Below are 19,037 nucleotides of genomic sequence, written 5' to 3'. Positions count from 1 at the left end.
TGGCTCTAACGAGCCATGAGGTTCACATTCTTAAAAACATCATTATTTTTATCACAAAGTCTGCAACAAATGTCTCCAGACCCTCCCCTCCCTGGCTCTAACGAGCCATGAGGTTCACATTCTTAAAAACATCATTATTTTTATCACAAAGTCTGCAACAAAAGGCTCCAGAGTCTCCAAAGTTTGTTGTTTTTCTCGCCCTGTAGTCTTATCAGTCAAAGGCTTTAATCTGAAACAGGTGTCTCAAGTCGTTCCCCTATCCTGGAGTCTTATCAGTCAAGGACTCATCCTTCCCGCCTGTGTTAATCAATCAAGGGCCTGTTTGTTTTTACTCTGCTCACAAATTGTCAGCATTCTGCACAATTTAAACTATTCTACTTTTGAGTATATAAAATGTTCTAGAAAAGAAACAAAAGTTTTGTCTTTTATTATAGACCAGTCTGTGGTCCAGGCACATCTTAAAGTTTAAACCGAAATTACCTCTCACATACAAGATGGTTTTTTGGAGCAGATTGTTGGAGAGCCCAGTCGGGAACAGGCATTTCCAGATTTGGTGGTGATGTGTAATGTGGCAGACTTTATTTGAGAGCTTAAGGCGAAGGAACACCAAGGAGCAGTAATCATAATATGATAGAATTTACCCTGCAGCTTGAGAGGGAGAAGCTGGAATCAAATATAATACTATTACAATTGAGTAAGGGTAGGTAAAAAGACATGAGAGACCAAGTGGCCAGATTGGATTGGAAAGGGGAGCCTAGCAGGGAAGATGGTGGAGCAGCAATGGCAGGAGTTGCTGGGGGTAATTCGGGAGGCACAGCAGAAATTCATCCAAAGGAAGAAAGAACATACTAAGGGGAGGATGAGGCAACTGTGGTTGATGACAGAAGTCAGGGACAGCACAAAAGCAAAAAATAAGATGATGATTGGTGGGAAGCAGAGGATTGGGAAACTTTTAAAAAGAGGATAAAAAAAGCAATAAGGAGAGAGAGAGAGGATGAAATATAAGATTAAGCTAGCTAGTAATATAAAAGAAATTGCAACAGTTTTTATTTAGACATCTAAATATTAAGAGAGAGGCAACAGTAAATATTGGATGACTGGAAAATTAGTAATGGGGTCAGAGAAATGCCAGAGGAATTGAATAGGTATTTTTCATCAGTCTTCAAGGTGGAAGACACCAGAACTTTAAGACTGTCAGGGGACAGAGGTGACTGTAGTGGCCATCACTAAGTTGAAGATACTGGGGTAACTGAAAGGGCTGAAGGTGGATAAATCACCTGGATCAAATGGAATATGCCCCAGTGCTCTGAAGGGGAGAGCTGAAGAAATTGTAGAGGTATTGATGGTGATCTTTCAAGAATCATTGGAGCCAGGGAGGGTCCCAGAGGACTGTAAAATAGGTAATGTAATACTCCTGTTTAGGAAGGAGAGAGGCATAAGACAGGAGATTAGTTAGCCTGATTTCGGTAATCAGACTAAAATTGGTAAGATTTTAGAGTCCATTATTAAGAATGAGATTGTGGAATACTTGGAAGTCCATGATAGATAGGGAGGAGTCAGTACAGCTTTGTCAAGGGGAGGTCACGCCTGACAACTTTGTTAAAATTCTTTGAGGTAACAAACAAGTTAGACAAAGGAGAGCCAGTGGACATGATCTATTTGGATTTTTAGAAGGCCTTTGATGCCACACAGGAGACTGCTAAATAAGATGAGAACACATGGTATTAGGGACAAGGTACTGGGTTAGAAAAAGGATTGGCTGACTGGCGGAAAGCAAATGGTATGAATAAAGGGTTTTTTTTTAGGCTGGCAACCAGTGATTAGTGGAGTTCCACAGGGATCCATGTTGGGACCACAACTATTCATAGAATTATAAAATCCCTACGGTGTGGAAACAGACCATTTGGCCCAACAAGTCCACATGGACCTCTGAACAGTTCCAGACCCATTCCAAAATCCTATTTCTCTACATTTACTCCTGACTGATGCACCTAACCTCACATCCCTGAACACTATGGGCAATTTAGCATGGCCAATTCACCTAACCTGCACATCTTTGGATTGTGGAAGGAAACCAGAGCACCCGGAGGAAACCCACGCAGACACGGGGAGAATATTCACGTTCTACATTGACAATCTTGATGAAGGAACTGAAGGCATTGTTGCTGAGTTTGCAGATGACACAAAAATAGGGGGAGGGACAGGTAGTATTGAGTAAGTGGGGAAGCGGCAGAAGAACTTGGACAGGCTAGAAGTGTGGGCAAAGAAGTGGCAGATGGAATACAATATGGAAAAATGTGAGATTATGCACTTTTGTAGGAAGAATCAAGGTAAAGACTATTTTCTAAATGGGCAAAGACTTAAGAAATCTGAAGCACAAAGGGACTTGAGAGACCTATCTCAGGATTCTCTGAAGATTAACATGGAGATTTAGGTGGCAGTTAGGAAGCAAATGCAATGTTTGCATTCATCTCAAAAGGGCTGGAATACAAGAGCAGAGATGTATTGCTGAGGCTGTATAAGGCTCTGGTCAGATTGGTTTTGGACTTTTGTGAGCAGGTTTGGGTCCTATACCTAAGAAAGGATGTGCTGGTGTGGGAGGAGGTCTAGAAAAGGTCTACAAGAATGCTTCTGGAGTTGAAGGGCTTGTCATATAAGACATGGTTGAGGACTCTGTGTCTATACTCGATGGAGTAGAACGTAGAACATAGAACATAGAAAAATACAGCGCAGTACAGGCCCTTTGGCCCTCGATGTTGCGCCGATCCAAGCCCACCTAACCTACACTAGTCCACTATCCTCCATATGCCTATCCAATGCCCATTTAAATGCCCATAAAAAGGGAGAGTCTACTACTGCTACTGGCAGGGCATTCCATGAACTCACGACTCGCTGAGTAAAGAACCTACCCCTAACATCTGTCCTATACCTACCACCCCTTAATTTAAAGCTATGCCCCCTCGTAATAGCTGACTCCATACGTGGAAAAAGTTTAGAAGGATGGATGGTGGAAATCTCATTAAAACCTATAGAATACTGAGAGAACTGGATAGATTGGATGTGGAGAAGATCTTTCCACTAGTAGACGAGACTAAGGCCTGAGGGCACAGCCTCAAGTGAAGGGATGACCCTTAAGAACTGAGATGAGAACAGATTTCTTCAGCCTGAAGTGATTAATCTGTGGAACTCATGGACATAGAGGGCTGTGGAGACCAAGTCATTGAGCGTATTTAAGATAGAGATGGGTTCTTGATTGGTAAGGGGATCAAGGGTTATTGTCGAATCCCTACAGTGTGGAAAGAGGCCCTTCAGCTCAACAAGCCCACACCGACCCTCCGAAGAGTAACCCATCCCAACCTCTTTTTACTCCTGACTAATGCACCTAGTCTACCCTGAACACTTTGGGCAATTTGGCATGCCCAGTTCACCTAACCTGCACATCTTTGGATTGTGGGAGGAAACTGGAGCTCCCGGAGGAAACCCATGCAGACATGGGGAGAATGTGCAAATTCCACACAGATAGTTGCCCAAGGCTGGAATCGAACCTGGGTCCCTGGTGCTGTGAGCCAGCAGTGCTAACCACTGAGCCACCATGCCACCCTAGTTATGGGGAGAATCCAGGAGAATGGGGTTGAGAAACATACCAGTCATGATTGAATAGTAGAGTAGACTTGATGGGCCGAATTGCCTAACTGTGCTCGTATCTAATATGGTCTTATGGTCCGTGGCCATTGTAGACCTGCATGCAGCCTTGCATTATGCTCTGCATGACAACTGTATTTTCCTTACAGCAAGTTAAGTCACAATGTTTGTAATGGTAAAATATGGAAAGATTTTCATACAATCAGCTGATTTTTCATCGGTCATAAAAGGATATTGAGGTTTCCAATGTTGGCATGGAATATATTGATATGCTGAAATATAGGATGTGGGTGAAGATTGTTCAGAATATTAACAATAATATGAGCTGAATGGCCTAAATCTGTGTTGTCTGTTCTGTATAATTTTCTACAGAAAACGGATGCAAACCTTACACCAGTAGATGTGGGGATGTATTGTACCACCAAATGTTTTTCCTTCAGGATGTAAGTTTGCTCACTGAGCTGGTAATTTGCTTTCAGATGTTTTGTCACCATGCTCAGTAACATCATCAGTGAGCCTGCGATGAAGCTGGTGTACTGTCCCACTTGTTGTTTATGTGTCTTGCTCTGAGGTTGAGGGTGATATCACTTCCAGTTTTTTTTTGAGAGGTTGGTAAATGAGGCCCTAATCGATACATTTATTAATGGAGTTCCAGTTTGAATGCTAGGCCTCTAGGAAATCCCATGCATGTCTTTGTTTAGCCTGTCCCAGGATGAATGTATTGTCCCAGTCGAACTGGTGTCCCTCTTCGTCAGTGTGTATGGATACTAGTGACAGTTGGTCATGTCTTCTGGTGGATAGTTGGTGCTCATGTATCCTGGTGGCTAGTTTCCTGCCCGTCTGTCCAATGTAATGTTTGTTGCAGTCCTTGCAGGGTATTTTGTATATGACGTTTGTTCTTCTGGCTGTGGATATGAGTTCCTTTAAATTCATCAGGAGCTGTTTCAGTGTGGTAGTAGGTTTGTGGGCTACCATGATGCCTAAGGGCCGGAGTAGTCTGGTCATCATCTTCAAGATGTCTTTAATATATGGCAGGGTAGCTAGACTCTCTGGGTGTGTACTGTTTTCTTCTTTAGGTCTGTCGTTTAGGAATTAGCGGACTGCGCTTATTGGGTACCCGCTGTTCCTGAATACGTTATATAGGTGTTTTACCTCAGCTTCTTGTAGTTCCTGGGTGATGCAGTGTGTTATGGCTCATTTAAATAATGTCCTGATGCAGCTCCGTTTGTGGGTATTGGTTCTTCATCTTACCCTGAGTTGAGGAGTTAGTGGCTACAGAAAGTGTCTTTCAGATGATTATAGTAGCTCAACTGTGTAGGGCACCAAGACATTTTCCATTGAGCTTTCTCATTTTGTCTGTCCACAATGAATTATTTGACTCAATTTTGCAATGGTTGAAGCAACAATTTCGTCTCATAGTCAAGCGACAACTAGCTTTGATAATGCACAATTGTAGGGTGAACACTGGTTACTGACTGGCTGCAATAACAGTCTCCACAGGAGTGCTTTTGGGTGTGAAATATTTTGTTAAACTGATGCTTGCATTCTGACACTGACAACTTCTGTACTTCCATCTATCTTTTCACATCTCCAATGCCTCAGTTTTTAACCAGAAATGACATTGGTCACATGTTGTTCCAACTCAGCAACCAGATCTTCTTTACAATCCACTTTCTGAAATTGGATCAAAAAAACCAACCAGCTTAATACACACCATCCAGCTTTTTCCTAAGAACCTTGCAGGCACCCTCTTTTCTTTCATTCTCAAGTGACTATTTAATTGTTTATTGATTCCTCAGCACAATACTATCAAATGTTGCTTGTGTATTATCTTGATGAATGAATGAATTTATTACTATTTATGAACAATGAATTTGAATTAGATTCAGGGGTGCTGCCGGAAGACTGGAGAATTGCAAGTATTATATCCTTGATCAAAAGGGAAGAAGGACAGATATGTCAGAGACAGGCTAATCAGTTCATTAGCAGGGCTGGGAAAGCTTTCAGGAAAAAGTTAATAACTATCAGGGAAATGGGTGGTGGATCAAGGACAAAACTCTCAAAGACTTACCTCACAAAAAGGAAGATGATTGTGACTCTTGGAGGTCAATCATCTCAGCTCCAAGACATCCATAGAACATAGAGGGTGGTACTAGATGGTAAGTATTCAGCCTGGAGCTCGGTGACCAGTGGTGTTCCTCTGTTCTGGAACCTCTGCTCTTTGTGATTTTTATAAATGACTTGGATGAGGATGTGAAAGAGTGGATTAGTAAGTTAGCCAATAACATGAAGGTTGGTGGAGTTTTGGATGGTGTGGAGGGCTGTTGTAGGTTGCAATGGGACATTGACAGGATGCAGAGCTGGGCTGAAAAGTGGCAGATGGAATTCAACTTGGAAAAATGTGATTCACTTTGGAAGGTGGAATTTAATTGCAGATTATAGGGATAAAGGCAGGATTCTTGGCAGTGTGGAGGAATAGAGCAATCTTGGGGTCCATGTCCCTCAATAGATCCCTCAAAGTTGCCACCTAAGTTGAGAGGGTTGTTAAGAAGGCGTATAGTGTGTTGGCTTTCATTAGCAGGGGGATAGGCTGCAGCTCTATACAGCCCTGGTTAGACCATACTTGGCATATTGTGTTCAGTTCTGGTCACCTCATTATAGGAAGGATGTGGGCAGAGGAGATCTACCAGGATGCTGCCTGAACTGGAAGGCATGTCTTATGAAGAAAGGTTGAGGGAGCTAGGGCTTTTCTCATTGGAGCAAAGAAGGGTGAGAGATGACTTGATAGAGTTGTGGTAGGTGCGTGGAATGCACTGCCAGCAGTGGTAGTAGAGTCAGATACATTAGGGAAATTTAAGCAATTCTTGGATAGGCACATGGATGATAATAAAATTAAGGGTATGTAGATTAGTTTGATCTTAGAGTCGGATAGAAGGTCGGCACAACATTGAGGGCTGAAGGGCTTGTACTGTGCTGTCCTGTTCTATATTCTGTCTCTGCAGGAGTTCTTCAGTGGAGTGTCCTAGGCCAACCAGCTTCAGCTGCTTCACTTTCATAAGGTCAGAAGTGGGGATGTCCAGAAGGAGTATTCATGCCACACAAATGTCAGGCAATGATAATTTCCAACAAGAGAATCAAACTGTCATTCCTTGACATTCAATGGCATTGCCATCATTGAACCTATACTGGCAACATCTTGGGGCTTACCAATCACCAGAAATAGAAGTGGACTAGCCATATCAATTTGTCCTTCCTTTGTATTGAATTCCCCTCACAAAGTGATACCATTCCTTTTGCCTTCCTAATTACTTACTGTACCTATATACTAATATTTTGTGATACATGACCTGGATGATGTCGTGCTTCTTGAGTGGTGTTGGAGCTGCACTCATCCAGGCAAGTGGAGTGTATTCCATCACACTGCTGATGTTTTAAAAATGTTCTCATGGAATGTGCACATTTCTGGCTGGGCCAGCATTTGAAACCTATCCCTATTCACCCTTGAACTGAGTGGCTGACTAGGGCCATTTCAGAGGGCAATCACTTGTAGGTCAGACGAGGTAAAGACAGCCATTTTATTCCCTAAAAGATATTAACATACAATATGGGATTTTACAACAATGGTTACCACTGGGTAGCTTTTAATTCTAGATTTTTTCTGAAATTGAAATCTATTTGCAAGATTTGCCATAATTCAAGCACACTCTCCCAGACTGTTAGACCTAATCTAGTGACATAACCAGAGTACCACCAAATCCGCTCACTTGTGCTTTGTAGGTAGTGGGCAGACATTAGAGAGTCAGGAGGTGATTTACTCGTTGCAAGCTCCTCTTGTATCCATATTATTTGCATCATTGATCTAGATTCATTTCTGGTCAATGTTGACCCCCAGGATGTTGATAGTGGGGGATTCACTGATGCTAATGCTGTTGAATATCAAGGGCAGTGATTAGATTGTCTCTGATTGGAGATGGTCATTGCCTGACATTTATGTGGTGTGATTGTTACTTGCCACTCTACAGCTCAAGCCTGGCATATAGACACTGACTGCTTGTGAAGAGTAGCTGAAGAGTCACTAATGATGCTGAACATCCATCAGTGAACTTTCACACCTCTGACCTTATGATGGGAATGTCACTGATGAAGCAGCTGAAGATTGTTGGGCCTGATATGCTACCCTTAAGAACTCCTGTAGTGATGTCCTGGAGCTGAGATCATTGACGTATTAGAAAGTGAGGACTGCAGATGCTGGAGATCAGAGTCGAGAGTGTGATGCATGAAAAGCACAGCAGGTCAAACAGCATCCGAGGGGCAGGAGAATTGATGTTTCAGACATAAGCCCTTCATCAGGAATCACCAGCACTACTGTGCTTTTCTAGCACCACACTCTCGACTGAGGTCATTGATGTCCAGCAATCACAACCATCTTCCTATTTGCGAGGTATGACAGTGGAAAGCTTGTCCCCGATTCCCATTGATACCAGTTTTGCTAGGGCTCTTTGATGCCACACTTGGTCAAATACAGCCTTGATGTCAAAGACAGTTACTGTCTCAGCTCACCTCTATATTTCAGCTTTTTGGGAGGAAGGAATAGGAAATCCCTACTGTCCCCTCGAAGTCTCACATTCCATCATCTTCTCCCATCCCATCCTTACCTGCATTCCACCCACCTTGCCACATCTTTGCTGCTTATTTTCAATAACCATAAAACCGTAAGACATAGGAGTGGAAGTAAGGCCAATTGGACCATTAAGTCCACCCCGCCATTCAATCAAGGCTGATGGGCATTTCAACACCACTTACCCACACTGTCCCTGTATCAGTTGTAATAGTTGTATTTCTGGCCTGATGAAATAAGGCATTCACACAATCACCTTCCATTACAGCCACTAAATGATGAAAAGGAACAGGATTTGCCCAGGATTTTCTAATACGTCAATTGCAGAATTTGCCCTGCTCTCCAACTAAATGTTTAGAGATAGGGTTTAATAAATATGGTGTGACCCTCTGAGGTAAGTTGTATGTAACTGTGACCCCTGTACTGTGCTGGTACTCTGCTAAAAGGTTGTAGCCTGTACACTTCAAAGTGTGCTGTTCTGTACCCTTACCATCATATACAGTGCATTCATAAACATTGTTTAACAGTAACCAAGAGTTCTGGCCTGAGCTTGTTTGAAGATCTGAAAAATCCACTGAACGTGGAGCACTGAGCACAAAGACACTGTGCAAGGAACACAACACTGAGCATAAGAATATTGAACCTCGATCACAAAAAACACTGACCACAAGAACACTGGGCAGGCGAATAGTTAACATGAAAATACTGAATACTGAGCATGGGGACACTGAACGAGAGCATTGAACATGACAATACTGAACACGAAAACCCTGGACACTGGATATTTTGCAATACTGCTGCTTGATTGTTCTTCAGAAGCTGACAGTAATTTTCTTTTCGTTCTATTCAGTTACATTTGTTATACGAAGAAGCCTTGTATACCTTTGTTCATCGCAATGGTAAAGCTTCAGCATCCCACAATGCAGACGAGAAAGAGCTCCTTCTTTACCTGCAGAATGTGAGTAAGCTAACTCAATATATTTTACCTTCTCAGCAGAATGATACTGAAATACATTAACATGGTTTCCTGCAGATTCAATGGGTGAAAAGAGAAAGAATTGCATTCATACTTTGCTGTTCATGAACTTCAGGATGTCTCATGCACTTTACAGCTAATTGGAGGTTCATCATTGTTCTAGGAAACATGGCACACAGCAGCAATCCATTAACAGCAATTAAATAAATGGCTGGTTCTTTTGTGAGAAATAAATATTAGCCAAGCACTGAGAGAATGCACATCCACCAGAGAGGATAGACCAGACCTTAATCAATGCCTCATCTGAAAGTTGACCTCTCATATAGTTTTGCACCACCTCAGTGATTCCATGAGAGGGCTACCCACAGAGAAGCTACTGAGCCACACCTGTTGAACCAACACTATACATACATGTGCCAACAACTTGGTTGTAACTCAGGTGTCAGTTTATCAGATTCACCAGAAATGTTTGCTTTGGTTTCTCATTGATCAGATGTGGGCAACATAAACTAAATGGGTTGTTTGGCAGATCTAATGGAAAGCTACCAGAGCCAGTCATCTATGTACATGCTGAAGAGGTCAGCATTGTATGCTGCACTGGGCTCCACACCATAGGAAGAACATAAAAACTTTAGAGAGGATACAATACAGATTCACTGGCCTTGTCTGAGGAAACATCAACATGTAAAGAGGTTCTTTAAGTATATTAAAGGCAAAAGAATAACTAGAGAGAAAATAGGACTCCCTCAAGGACCAAAGTGGACATGTATGTATTGAACCACAGGGGATGGGCGAGGTCCTCAATGAATATTTCTCCTCTGTGTTTACCATGGAGAAAGACGTAAAGACTTGGGAACTTAGGGAAGTTAGTGATCATATCTTGGGGACAGTCCATATCACAGTAGAGGTGCTGTTGGGTGTTTTAGAATGTATGAAACTGCAAGAGTTGAGAGAAAACATTGCAGGCGCCGTGGCTAATACTTTTCCATCATCATTAACCATGGATGAGGTCCCGAAACACTAGAGGGTAGCGAATGTTGTATTCTTTTTCAAGAAGGGCTGCAAAGAAAAACTTGGGAACTATAGACCAGTAAGCCTAACATCTGTGGTAGTTAAGTTACTAGAGAAGATTCTGAGAGATAAGATATACATGCATTTGTAAAGACAGGATTCGATTAGGAATGGTCAGCATGGCTTTGCGTGTGGGAGATCATGCCTCACAAATTTATTAGAGTTCTTCGATGAAGTGACCAGCAAATTTGACAAGGGCAGGGAGGTAGACAAGGTTGATATGGATTTCAGTAAGGTCTTTGTTAAGGTTCCACATGGTAGGCTGCTCTGGAAGGTTAGATCATATGGAATCCAAGGGGAGCTGGCAAATTGGATACGCAATTGGCTTGATGGTAAGAAACAGTGGGTAATAGTGAAAGGATGCTGTCAGACTGGAGGCCTGTGACTAGTGATGTACCTCAGGGGTCAGTGTTCGGCCCATTCTGTTTGTTATCTATATTGATAATTTGGATGAGAATGTACAAGGTATGATTAGTAAATTTGTAGTTGATGAAGCAAGGACTAGAGAGCATCAGTTTAAGGTTAGAGGGGAAAGAATAAAAGGGTACCTAAGGGGCAACTTTTTTACACAGAAGGTGTTACACACATGGAATGAGCTACAAGTGGAAGTGGTTGAGGCAGGTACATTAACGACATTTAAAAGGCATTTAGACAAATACATGGATAGGAAATGTTTAGAAGGATATGGGCCAAGTACAGGGAAATGGGGTTAGCGTTGATGAACATTTTGGTCGACCTGTCTCTGTGCTGTAGGACTCTATGACTCAACGAATAAGGACTTGATAACATGGTTTCTGGCAATTTCAGAATACTCCCAAATATATGACGTAACATATACAACAAATACACTGAAAATTCAACTTTCCAAAATAATTAATTTTGACAGGGTTATTTTCTGAGGCAGGCTGGCTGTTGTCCTTAATTATAGTTTATTTTCTTTGAGACTTGCACATTTGTTTTTGAGGTAAAGAGAATTCTGTCTTAGCAGTGGACGTTCCATCACTGTAATGATGAAATTACCAGAAATTGATCCAAATGAAAGGTTCACTTCCTTCATTAGGTGTTTCTCGCTGTGGCATGTCAGAACTGGTGATCAATAAGTTGAGCATCATATCCTGTTCTAATGAGGGCATCCTTCAGCACCTTCAGGTGTTTGTAAGGTCCCTCCTCACCTGAACAGATCTTGTGTGTGCGTAGGGCTTGTCTGTAGAGGATGGCTGTTTTAATTTGTTTAGGGTGGAAGCTAGAGAAGTGCAGCATTGTGAGATTATCTATGGGCTTGCAGGAGAGTGAGACACTGAGGTGACCGTCCTTGATGGAGATGCATGTGTCCAAGAATGGGACTGATTCTAAAGAGTAGTCTGTGTTAAGTCTGATGGTGGGATGAAACATGTTGATATCACTGTGTAGTTGTTTCAGTGAGTCCTCGCCATGGGTCCAGAGGAAGAAAATGTCGTCAATGTAGCTGGTGTATAGTATTGGATGGAGGTCCTATCCAGCAAAGAAGTCTTTTTCGAAAAAAAATTTATTTAAGGTAGATGAAGACTTCACTTCCTTAGTGAATCACTAGGGAAGGCAAAGATCAAGTATATCTTAGAATCATAGAAATTCTACAATTCCTGAAGAATTCCTGAAGAAGGGCTTATGCCCGAAACGTCGATTCTCCTGTTCCTTTGATGCTGCCTGACCTGCTGCGCTTTTCCAGCATCACATTTCTAAGCTCTGATCTCCAGCATCTGCAGTTCTCACTTTCTCCTACTCAATGCACTGACCAATAAAGGTGAGTGCACCAAACACTGCCTTCACTTCCCTGTCTACCTGCAACTCCACCTTCAAAGGAACTATGAACCTGCATCCCAAGGTCTCTTTGTTTGGCAATGCATTCAGGACACTACCATTAAGTATATATTACACCCTGAACAATATTCTGTTAGTAATCTCTAAATTCATTATCGCTACAAACTGCACTTTGCATTTTGGATGCAATGCTGAAAAGTATTGGTACTACAGTTACATGAATGTCAAGGCACAGAAACAACCTATTTATAATTAGTGTCAGGTACACTGCATTTCCAACTCTGACCTGTTCATGGCCCATTGCAATTTCAATGTAACCTCTTGTTATCCAATGTGTTAGAACTCTCACTGTTTTCTCTTTATTTAATTTTATTTATATTGTTTGGTTTGGAACTGTGAGCAAAGAGCTGAAGGTAACCTTTGAACTGTGAGCAGCAGCTTGTTTGTAAGCCCAAGGAGAACCTCACAATGCTGCACTTCTCTTGCTTTCACCCTAAACATATGAAAACAGCCATCCCCAATGAATAAGCCGTACGTATACGCAGGATCTGTTCAGTTGAGGATGAATGTGACGGACACCTGAAGGTGCTGGAGGACACCCTGTTTAGAACAGGGTATGATGCTCAAGTCATCGATCGTCAGTTCTGACGTGCCACATCGAGACACAGTAATGACACCTTCAGGAGCAGACATGGGATATGACCGATAGGGTACCCTTTATTATTCAGTATTTCCCAGAAGTAGAGAAACAACGCCATGTTCTTCGCAGCCTGCAGCACATTATTGATGAGGATGAGCACCTCGCCAAGACCTTCTCTACACCTCCACTTCATGTCTTTAAACAACTGCCAAATCTTAAACAGACCATTGTTCGCAGCAAACTTCCCAGCCTTCAGGACAACATTGTCCACAACACCATACAACCCTGTCATGACAACCACTGCAAGACATGTCAGAATATCAACATGGATACTACTATTACATGTGCGTACACACCCCACCACGCATGCGGCAGATACTCATGTGACCCAGCCAAGGCATGATATATTGGTGAGACCAAGCAGATGCTACAACAACAGATGAATGACACCGCGCAACAATCACCAGACAGGATGTTCCCTCCCAGTCAGGGAACACTTCAGCGGTCAGGGACATTCAGCCTCGGATCTTCAGGTGACCATTCTCCAGCAGGCTTTGGGATATGCAGCAATGCAGAGTTATTGGACTATAACCTGGTGTTGTGTGATTTTTAACTTGAGTAGAAAGGTTAAAGTTTGAACTGGTTCTTTGGAAAGGTGTTTAGTCAGAAGGATTGTCTCTGTGAAAGTGACAGGATAGGGGTTTGATTGTTTCCTGGTTTTCCTCTCATTATCAGTTTACTGAAAGTTCTGTGAATAGTATCTCAGTTACAAGAATTAAGTGAATATTACTGGTTGGCTACAGGAAGATATTTGTATGCATCAGTGTCTTCAAAAACCAAGCAAGATATAATCCCATGTGCCTGTGTTACTGATTGCGGAGACAGCTTAAATGAACTTTAGTCATTTATATAAATAATTTGGATGTGAACATAGGAGATATGGTTAGTAAATTTGCAGGTGACACCAAAATTGGTGGTGTAGAAAACAGCGAAGAAGGTTGCCTCAGAGTACAATGGGACCTTGATCAGCTGGACTGACAGGTGGCAGATGGAGTTTAGAATCATAGACAGATAAATGTGAGATGCTGCATTTTGGTAGGGCAAATAAGAGCAGGACCTATACACTGAATGGTAGGGTCCTGGGGAATGTTGCTGAACAAAGAGATCTTGGGGTGCGCGTTCATGCATGTTCATCCAATAGGTGGGCCGGTAGCTCAGTGGTTAGCACTGCTGCCTCACAGCACCAGGGTCCCAGGTTTGATTCTGGCCTCGGGCGACTGTTTGTTGGAGTTTGCACATTCGCCCTGTATCTGTGTGGGTTTCCTCCAGGTTCTCCGGTTTCCTCCCACAGTCCAAAGATGTGCAGGTCAGGTGACCTACTAAATTGCCCATAGTGTTAGGTGCTTTAGTCAGAGGGAAGTGGGTCTGGGTGGATTACTCTTCGGAGGGTCAGTGTGGACTGTTTGGGCCGAAGGGACTGTTTCCACACTGTAGGGGAATCTAATCTAATCTTCATAGTTCCTTGAAAGTGAAATTGCAGGTAGGCAGGTTAGTGAAGAAGGTGTTTGGTATGCTTGCCTTTATTGGTCAGTGCATTTGAGTATAGGAGTTTGGGAGGTCATGTTGCGGCTGTACAGGACATTGGTTCTGCCACTTTTGGAATAATCCATCTGGTCTCCTTGCTATCGGAAAAATATTGGGAAACTTGCAACAGTTCAGAAAAGATTTGCAAGCATGTTGCCAGGATTAGAGGTTTGAGCTATAGGGAGAAGCTGAATAGGCTGGGGCAATTTTCCCTGGAGCATCAGAGGCTGAGGTGTGACCTTATAGGGGTTTATAAAATCATGAGGGGCATGGATAGGATAAATAGACAAAGTCTTTTCCCTGGGGTGGGGTAGTCCAGAACTAGAGGGCATAAGTGTAAGGTGAGAGGAGAAAGATTTAAAAGATACCGATGGGGCAACTTCTTCATGTAGAGGGTGGTTCATATATTGCAAGAGATACCAGAGGAGGTGGTCGAGGCTGTTACAGTTATGTTTAAAAGGCAGCATGATGGGTAAATGTATGGGAAGGGTTGAGAGGGTATGGTGCAAATACCAGTAAATGGGACTAGATTAATTTAAGCTATCTAGTCCGCATGGACGAGTTAGATCAAAGGGTCTGTTTCTGTACTGTACATCTTTATCACTATGACTTTGTAACTGTCAAGGTACATTTTATTTATTCTTTTCCTTTTCATTTATCCCTTAATTGTGTTTGCCTGTCTGTCTGTATGTTAAAGTGGGACCTAGGATTAAAGAGGATTAGGTTTAAATCATAGACTTAATAAGATTCTTTTATTTCAACTGTAAACTTGATGCCTCGTATCAATTATTTACAAAGTCTGATACTGGTTATTCAAAAAGTCGGTTTAGGAACCATTGGGGTCATCTTTGATGGTCATTGAGTTTTTTAGTTTTAGAGTGTTATGAAATACGATAGGGAGACAGATTTGATATGGCTGTCTGTCCCTTGTCATAACAGAAGACATAAGGTTGGACCAAAGGGTCTGTTTCCATGCTGTACATCTCTATGACTCTATGACTGAATGTATATTCAAATTACATCTTTCTCATAATGAAAACCCAGTTTCTTAATATCATTAGGCAACAGATTTCTGGTGTATTGTCCTAGTTCTTGAACTGTGGTAAAGAAAGCATACAGCATGCTTGCCTTTATTGGTCAGGGAATGGAGTACAAGAGTCAAGATGTCATGTTGCACCTCCACAAGACTTTGATTAAGCCACACTTAGATATTGCATTATATTCTAGTCACCACATTACAGGAAGGATGTGGAGGCTTTAGAGAGGGAGCAGAAAACATTTACTAAGATGCTGCCTGGATTAGAGGGTATGAGCTATAAAGGAGATGGTAGAAAAACTCAGGTTGTTTTCTCTTGAGTGGTGGAGGTTGAGGGGAGACTTGACAGAAGTTTATTAAATTATGAGAAGCATAGATAGTTGACAGTCGGAATCTTTTTCCCCAGAGGTGAGATATTAATACTAGGGGGCATGCATTTAAGGTGAGAGGGGGGAAGTTCAAAGGAGATATGAGGGGCAAGTTTTTTAACCAGGGAGTGCTGTGGGTCTGGAACACGCTGCCAGGGGTGGTGGCAGAGGCAGGTACGATAGGGCTGTTTAAAAGATTTTTAGAGAAGCACATGAATATGCAAGGAATGGTGGGATATGGACCAAGGGCAGGCTGAAGAGATTAGTTTAATATGGCATCATGTTTGGCACAACATTATGGGCCAAAGGGCCAGTTCCTGTGCCGTATTGTTCTATGTTCTATTAACGTATGAGCATATGTCCCACAATGACCTGCTTGACTATTTCTTGCTTCTCTCGATTTCTAGGCTTTCCAGATGGACCAAGAAGAACACAGAGGTATTCTGGAGCAGATCAAGCAGCTAAAGGTGAGCTGAGTAGTCTCAAATACTTTGTTTATGGAAAGGAGTACAATTTCAGGGGTGTTTGTTGTAACATGTATTATGATTTCCCAAAAAGGGCACCTACAAAGTTTTGTGTCTACAATGTGGGAAATGTGGGAGGATATGGTGAGACATGCAAGCTTCATCAGGTTGAGTGAGTGAGAGATGTAGAGCATGTCAGTTGGGTTTATCCTGAGGAGTGTGAGATTGTTGGTGTGTTTACACTTGGCCTTTTGAAGATGCAATCATGACAAGAGATTTGGGGAATTCCAGATTGTAACACTGTGTGAGAAACAATATTGGGAATTGCCTGCTGTAATTCAAAGGTAATTTGGCTGTGGCAGTATTACTGAGACTTCTCTTGCTTTCTATTGTCACTTCCACAGCCACCCACTGTCTTCCTGAAGTTAACAGTGAAGGAAGCCCAGGGAATCTTGGCCAAAGATGCAACTGGTGAGTGTATATTATTGCTTTGTGTGATCTGCAATAGGCAGCAAGAGTTCTGTGATAATCTTCAGGCTAAAAAGAATCAGTTAGATAATGTGTCATCCTCCAAAGTAAGTCTCTGAAGAAGGTTTGAAGGACTGACCTGTTGGTATTTGATGAACATCATGTTACACAGGTTAGTAATATGTTTGGATCAATAACATGAGTCAATGTTATGGAATTGATTAATACATAGTATGGGCTAGATATGTCACTTGAATAAAGGTCTCAAGATCACCCTCAATGGATGGAATCTCTGATTTGAGTGAAATCGGTGCCAAAATACTCTCCTTTTGAAAAGTGTATGTTTGGCCGCTCCCACTAACATGGAGTTTCAGTTCAAACTTATTTGCCTATAGCCATGGTCCAGCACTGTCAGAAAACACTTTAAAACAAAAATATTTTTGAAAATCACTTCAATATTCCTTGATATATTCAAAGAGTGAGAAGTCAGTAAAGTTTGAATAATACAACTGAAATGGTGAAACCACACAAAAAAACACATTTTAAATTACAGTGTCAAATCATGATGTGAGTAACCTGATTTTAAATTACTAAGAATATATTTTAGAAAATATACTGAATTCCTTTCCAATTGTATTAGTGTACAGTAATTAGATACTCAATAAATGTTGTTTAAAGAATTATATGAAACTTTTCTATTGTTACCTATTAGTGAGTCATTCCTTTCACTTGATGAGCTTTCTCCAAGCTCTGCAAAAACTGAAACTGCCAGAAACATCCAGTGGCAATGAATCCATCTTGATGCGGTGGCCGGTTTTGTGGGAGGATTTGTTGTTAGTGCTGTTTGCATGAAACTAACACAAAAGATCACAGAAAACTTGTTTTGCAATAGAAATAATTTTCATTTAAAATTATGCCTACAAAAAACCACAAACCAGCTAAAACTCCAGCTCCACAACATATGCTTCTGCTCTTACCCTTTGTGTGCCATCCATGCGCCCATCCTAAGGTCACTCCCCTGTTTGAAGAGGAAATGATACTTTCAAAAGTGGTGCCTTCTGTCACGTGTGCAAGAATGTGAAGGCACAGAACTGACATCGGCAGGATAGTCCTTCAGGTGCTACTCAGAAACAAATGAAATGTCTCAACATGATGCTCATTGGCCTCTTTAGAGATGGATGTGTGGACAGTCTTAATGAATTCAGAATCTCTCCCTCATGGTGGCCTGGGACTATTCCTTGAGAAAATTGAAGGCACCCAAGAGTACAACACTGTTGCATGTAGTGGTTTCTATTGTCCTTATCTAGGTGGCAGCTTATGGTTGAATTAGAGTGCTGCCATCAATTGTCCTTTCCTGGATACTTGGTAGTCAATCTTTTCAGTGAAGTTACCAAACACCTCTGGAACAGGTGGGACTTGTAACCAGGTGACACTACCACTGAAATAACGCCACAGAGACTAGTATCCTATCACTAAGTCACCCTTTATTTTCATGTGGAGAGTCCTTGACACTGATCCAGCTCCCTTAGAACCAGCTCTCAGAGTGAACAGTACCTCTAACTGTTTAAATCTGTCAGCAAGGACTTCTTAATTGGACCAGATTAACAGCCTCAATCAGGGAACTTATATTCAATGAGGTCCACATGACTGACCTCATTACAATCACTATAACCACTATACCATAAGTGACCCACTCCTCCTATCTAGGCTAAGTGCAAGAGTTTGTATAATTAGCAATCATAGAGGATAAACCACCGTTGAAAACCACCATCTTAATGAGAAGATGCTCTAATTGTAAAACAAAATGTAAGTTATTACATGAGAGCAATAGTTATATCATAATAGTTATAGTTATAGCAAAAGTTATATCCCTAACAGAAAAATGTGTCATCAATTTAACACTCTCCAGTTGTTTCAGTGCATCATTTGAAATCAAATGGTGTGATTAAGTGCTCAATTAGTATAATGGTTAAGGAGTCAAATATTTAAATACGGTCACAGCTTAATAATTCAGTGAAAGAAGACACGAGACATTAAATACAGCATCTGGATTAGTGGTGCTGGAAGAGCACAGCAGTTCAGGCAGTATCCAAGGAGCTTTGAAATCGACATTTCGGGCAAAAGCCCTTCATCAGAAATAAAGGCAGTATATACAGCATCCTACCAGTTATGATATATTCACAAACTTCCTTCAAACCTTCCATTTCAACTCGCATCTTCCCCTTCCTACTTGATCACGGCTTGGCACCTCTGTGCCTACTCTGCCAGCATGATCCTGTGCACACTCCTCCAATGACGGGGTGAGGGGGGAGTTTTAATGAAAAGAGGGGGAAGAGAAAGCGACAAGAGAGGGAGTGGTAGAGAGTGTACTGG

General features: G+C 41.9%; 1 protein-coding gene across 1 annotated transcript in view; it reads left to right on the top strand.

The window, feature by feature from the left end:
* unc13d (unc-13 homolog D (C. elegans)) overlaps window positions 1-19,037 on the top strand; it is a 155,992-nt gene that overhangs the window by 12,954 nt on the left and 124,001 nt on the right. The window contains exons 3-5 of the mRNA XM_043715210.1: window positions 9,111-9,218; window positions 16,140-16,199; window positions 16,601-16,667. Coding sequence (XP_043571145.1) covers window positions 9,111-9,218; window positions 16,140-16,199; window positions 16,601-16,667 — 235 coding nt within the window. The remainder of the gene's footprint in view (window positions 1-9,110; window positions 9,219-16,139; window positions 16,200-16,600; window positions 16,668-19,037) is intronic.

The sequence above is a fragment of the Chiloscyllium plagiosum genome, chromosome 24, assembly GCF_004010195.1.
Source record: "Chiloscyllium plagiosum isolate BGI_BamShark_2017 chromosome 24, ASM401019v2, whole genome shotgun sequence".
Taxonomy (NCBI): domain Eukaryota; kingdom Metazoa; phylum Chordata; class Chondrichthyes; order Orectolobiformes; family Hemiscylliidae; genus Chiloscyllium; species Chiloscyllium plagiosum.
Note: the sequence above shows the minus strand (reverse complement) of the source record. Positions and strands in the feature narration are given on the sequence as shown.